This window comes from Pinus tabuliformis, chromosome 4_1, assembly GCF_031772625.1.
Source record: "Pinus tabuliformis cultivar Carrire ecotype Pingquan chromosome 4_1, CPIR1, whole genome shotgun sequence".
NCBI lineage: Eukaryota > Viridiplantae > Streptophyta > Pinopsida > Pinales > Pinaceae > Pinus > Pinus tabuliformis.
The window spans coordinates 77,346,785-77,351,797 of NC_142303.1; the positions used below are offsets into that span (position 1 = coordinate 77,346,785).

Sequence of the window (5,013 nt, forward strand, 5' to 3'; positions counted from 1 at the left end):
TTGCCCAGTCCAGTCTAATATAGTCGTTTTTCAGTCAAAACCTAGACGTTGGAAGGTCTGCTCTCCCTATTTAATATGTAGCCATGATCTGATTCTTCAACTTGTCAACCACACTGGTTGGTTCGAAGCGTGTAGACAAATGTATTATTCTGTGATTTACGCTGAAAAACTTTTCGTAAATATAATTTAAATAAGAGACCAGAATATACGTCGATGAGTTTTGAAAACAGCATAGATTTAGATTATATTAATGGGTAAAACGACTTGGAGAATTGTGGACATAAAATGACAATTTCAACATCATAATAATACATACATAATAAATATTTTTGAATTTGAAACAAAATCAGTAAAAATCGCATCATATTATGACCTTTTTATATACACAAAAGTCATGTACTAAATAGTAATAATAATTCATTTTGGGTATTTTTTTATATATATGTACTAAACAACAATAATAATAATATATAGTTTTCAACACGCAAAAGCCATGTTCTTTTCCGAAGATTTTGCGATTTTCTAAGACAATGAACCAAGGGGGCCACCTCATTCAAACAATTCGGACTTGATTGGTTGAGATGAAGACTAAGGCACATTGAAATGGTATTGGTCCACAAAGGAGACTGGATATTGGAGTCTACAAATGAGATTTGACTTACTTAGCCTCCAAACGAGACTCCACTTAGATCTTCACATGTTACAGGTGAGCGTATGTAGGTATGTTTTCTCGCTCACCAGAACGCATTGATTGAATTTTGAATGTCATTGGACTGGTCCAATTAGGCGGCGCTTGGTTGGACTTGTGGCACACAAGAAGAAGCCCCATATATAAGGAACCGCAGCCACAGGGTTGTACCACACCAACACAGTAGCTATTTTATCTTACCCACCAGAAATATTGGCCCTCCCCTTCCCCCTCCTTTCTATCTATCTCATCACTTGTACCCATGGCCTCCGTCGTCGACCAAGCCGAGCTGTGCAGCAAATCTGTGAGCATGAGTTCACCTGGTGTACAAAGACGCACAGGCGATTACCATTCCAATCTCTGGGACGACGAGTTCATCCAGTCCCTCTCAACGCCTTATGGGGTGGGTAATCACTAATTAGCTTCAGCTTCAGCTTCAATTTATTCTCTGCCGGTTCCTTCATCACATTGAATTAATACAATTGAATAAATTTCTTCTGATCCAATTAATTTCAGGCACCTTCTTACCGCGAACGTGCTGATAGACTTGTTGGGGAAGTAAAGGAGATGTTCAATTCACTTACAGTACTCACTCCCCACAATGATCTCCTTGAGCAACTTTGGATGGTGGATAGCGTTGAACGTTTGGGAATCGATAGGCATTTCAGAAATGAAATAAAATCAGCGTTGGATTATGTTTACAGGTCGGTCAGCGTAGCCTTATCATCATTCTTTGTTGTGCTAATTTATATGTGGAATACAATGTACGTGCGATTATAACCATAAATTATCGATCTTGGTCTGCAGCTATTGGAGCGAGAAAGGCATTGGATGTGGTAGAGAGAGTGTTGTTACTGATCTCAACTCAACTGCCTTGGGGTTCCGAACTCTTCGACTACACGGATTTCCGGTGTCCTCAGGTACATTTTATTACTAAATCGGTGGTTTCAGAAAAGTTGAATCCTAGTATCTGTAATTTTTCGTCCTCTCTCATGGATCTGCTTTAATAAATGTTTTCATTTTATTTCATCTCAGATGTTTTGGAAGTTTTCAAAGATCAAAATGGGAAGTTTGCAGGCTGCTCTGCCAATGCTCAGACAGAGGCAGATATGAGAGGCATTCTCAATTTATTTAGGGCCTCCCTTCTTGCATTTCCTGGGGAGAAAGTCCTGGAAGAAGCTCAAATATTCTGTACATCATATTTAAAGGAAGCCCTAAAAACGGTTCCGATCTCCAATGGTAGTCTTTCGGGAGAGGTGAGGCAGGATACCCCTTCAAATTCACAAAATAGCGTATTTTATTGTATGTGGTTAAATGTTTTTATAGCAACAATATTGTGGCTGGCAGATTGAATACGTTATTGAATATGGTTGGCTCACAAATTTCCCGAGATTGGAAGCAAGAAATTATATTGACGTATTTGGAAAGGACACTATTCCCTGTGTCAAGTAAGTACAGTATATTTATATTATATATTGGAGTAGGCCCATTATTTCATTTCATATAATATATATATATTGGAGTAGGCCCATTATTTCATTTCATATAATATATATATATTGGAGTAGGCCCATTATTTCATTTCATCAAAGTCATCTAAATTAAGGGAATTTAACGTTAAATCCACTTTGCATTTAACTTTTCAGGACGACGACCAAGAACCAGAAGCTTTTAGAACTTGCAAAATTGGAGTTCAATATCTTTCACTCCTTACAGCAAAAAGAGTTAAAACAGCTCTCCAGGTAATGATCAGCTGTCTCCACGATTATTTATTATGACTTTATTACAGACAAATTCGGATTTGAGTGGTCTCATATTCAAAAAAATTATTTATTTTGTGTGCAGATGGTGGAAAGATTCGGGTTTCTCTCAACTGACATTCACTCGGCATCGTCACGTGGAATTCTACACTTTGGCCTCCTGCATTGCCACTGAGCCCAAACATTCAGCATTCAGATTGGGCTTTGCCAAAACGTGTTATCTTGGAATAGTTCTGGACGACATCTATGACACTTTCGGAACGATGGAGGAGCTCGAACTCTTCACAGCCGCAATTAAGAGGTAGAGGTGGTGATGACTAATTAGCTTCCTTAGATCGATCGATCGTTTAATCCAATAAAAAGTAAAATAGCAACTAACTGTGTGTGCGTATGATGATCAGATGGGATCCGTCCGCCAGGGACTGCCTTCCAGAATATATGAAAGGCATATATATGGTGTTTTACGATTGCGTTAATCAAATGGCTCGAGAAGCCGAGAAGAGTCAAGGCCGAGACACGCTCACCTATGCTCGAAATACGGTATGGAAAATATTAACCCCATACATAGTACATACACATACACATTTGATGTGAAAAAACATATTTAAATATTAACCCCATACATAGTACATACACACATTTGATGTGAAAAAACATATTTAAATATTAACCCCATACATAGTACATACACATACACATTTGATGTGAAAAAACATATTTATTTTCTTCTGATGATAATGGTCATAGGTTTGTAAAATATTGGGGTATCCAAACTCAGCCTCACTTAATTCGCTTTGCATGTACTGTACTGGTGTGCAGTGGGAAGCCGTATTTGATGCGTTTCTGGAAGAAGCAAAGTGGATGGCCAGCGGTTATATACCGACGTTTGAGGAGTATTTGGAGAACGGGAAGGTGAGTTTTGGGTATCGAGCAGCCACACTGCAACCCATTCTCACGTTGGATATTCCCCTCCCCCTTCACGTCCTGCAGGAGATTGATTTCCCATCCAGTTTCAATGACGCGGCATCTTCCATCCTTCGACTACGAGGTGACGTGTGCGGCTACCAGGTAAATTGGCATTGCAGCTTCTATCTCAAATCAAACACAAAGTAGTACAGTTAACTGCTTTTGGAGTTGAAATGAAATTGAATCATATTGAACGCATGGCATGGGATGGTGAATGCAGGCCGAGCGGAGCCGTGGTGAAGAAGCTTCCTCTATATCCTGCTATATGAAGGACAACCCTGGAGCAACAGAAGAAGATGCTCTCAATCACATAAAGAGCATGATAGAGGAAAAGATGAAAGAAATAAATTGGGAGTTTCTGAAACCAGACACCAATGTTCCCATCTCCTCCAAGAAACATGCTTTTGACATTCTGAGAGCTTTCTACCACCTCTACAAATACCGAGATGGCTTCAGCATTGCCAACAGTGAAACAAAGAATTTGGTCATGCGAACTGTACTTGAACCTCTGTCTCTCTAACCCTCCCAGATACAAATCACAAAGTATGTCATCTGGGTGGCATTCCTGGTATGTGTAAATGGTAGGCCATTTGTGTAAACTCCAAGGCACATTAGCCATTTTTTTTCCATGGTTGATTAAAGACTATGATTTCTAATAGCCATTTTTTTTTCCATGGTTGATTAAAGACTATGATTTCTAATAGCCATATTTTTTTCCATGGTTGATTAAATACTATGATTTTTGATAATTATAGTCCCCATGTTTTACATTATCTTTATATCTATGGGTTACCAATTCCTTTAGTTAATTTAAAAGTTTGAAATAATTTAACAATCATTTACTAATTAAAATGAAAGACCTTATTGCGTACATGCTACAAATGTTTATTTAGTAATTAAAATGAAAGGCCTTATTGCATACAAAGTAAAGGTTTATTGCATTACGTTACTATTAAAATAAGAATATTTTCCCAAAACTCAAGGGCACATTACCCATATCTATTTCAATTGTGTTGAGTCAGTGGTAACGTAATTTTATGATTTTGAATTTATTTTTTATCGATGAGGATTGACTCCATATGTATAGGTATGGAGTTGCTTATTAATTCAAGAATTATTTAGAAAATGAAATGAAAGATTTTATGGTGTATAAATGTGTTTTTTTAATACGGGATATTTTTTTCGCTTATAGTATTATTGAATGGTAGGGAATATTGTTTTACATAGATAATATATTGTTTTATTAATTGGTTATGCATACATTTCACTAACCAATTTTATAAAGAAACCAATAAAACCATAAAAACAAATCTCATGACAACATTCATTCGATGTGTGTTCTTTGTTGTACCATGTTTGCACCCATTAATGAAAAATCAAGCTGCATCAATGGCTCTGACATATAGTAGAAAATAACTTGACGTCATGGACCACTGGGCGAGGTCCTATGTGGATTCTGAATTGGCTCCTGTTGTAGTCCTCTTTTATATCTAAAATGAAGTCTTTCATCTTCAAGAGGTTGAAAATAGTTGTAGAACAAACCTTTAAATCTGGGATCCCAGAGACGAGCGTCCAATAGATCTATGAAAAAAGACTTAT

General features: G+C 37.3%; 1 protein-coding gene across 1 annotated transcript; it reads left to right on the forward strand.

The window, feature by feature from the left end:
• Nucleotides 1-866: 866 nt before the first annotated feature.
• Nucleotides 867-4,087, forward strand: LOC149174240 ((E,E)-alpha-farnesene synthase-like). Its single transcript, XM_089419249.1, has 10 exons — nucleotides 867-1,091; nucleotides 1,205-1,392; nucleotides 1,496-1,608; nucleotides 1,724-1,944; nucleotides 2,036-2,136; nucleotides 2,335-2,430; nucleotides 2,534-2,749; nucleotides 2,850-2,988; nucleotides 3,268-3,516; nucleotides 3,635-4,087. The coding sequence occupies exons 1-10, from the start codon at nucleotides 951-953 to the stop codon at nucleotides 3,932-3,934; spliced, it is 1,764 nt and encodes a 587-aa protein (XP_089275375.1). The 5' UTR covers nucleotides 867-950; the 3' UTR covers nucleotides 3,935-4,087.
• Nucleotides 4,088-5,013: the final 926 nt, after the last annotated feature.

Excerpts from the sequence above, each read along its gene's own strand:
- LOC149174240 (XM_089419249.1), top strand. The coding sequence starts at position 951 with ATGGCCTCCGTCGTCGACCAAGCCGAGCTGTGCAGCAAATCTGTGAGC. Across the intron at positions 1,945-2,035 it reads ATGGTAGTCTTTCGGGAGAG|ATTGAATACGTTATTGAATA; the intron begins GTGAGGCAGGAT and ends TGTGGCTGGCAG. Across the intron at positions 3,517-3,634 it reads GTGACGTGTGCGGCTACCAG|GCCGAGCGGAGCCGTGGTGA; the intron begins GTAAATTGGCAT and ends TGGTGAATGCAG.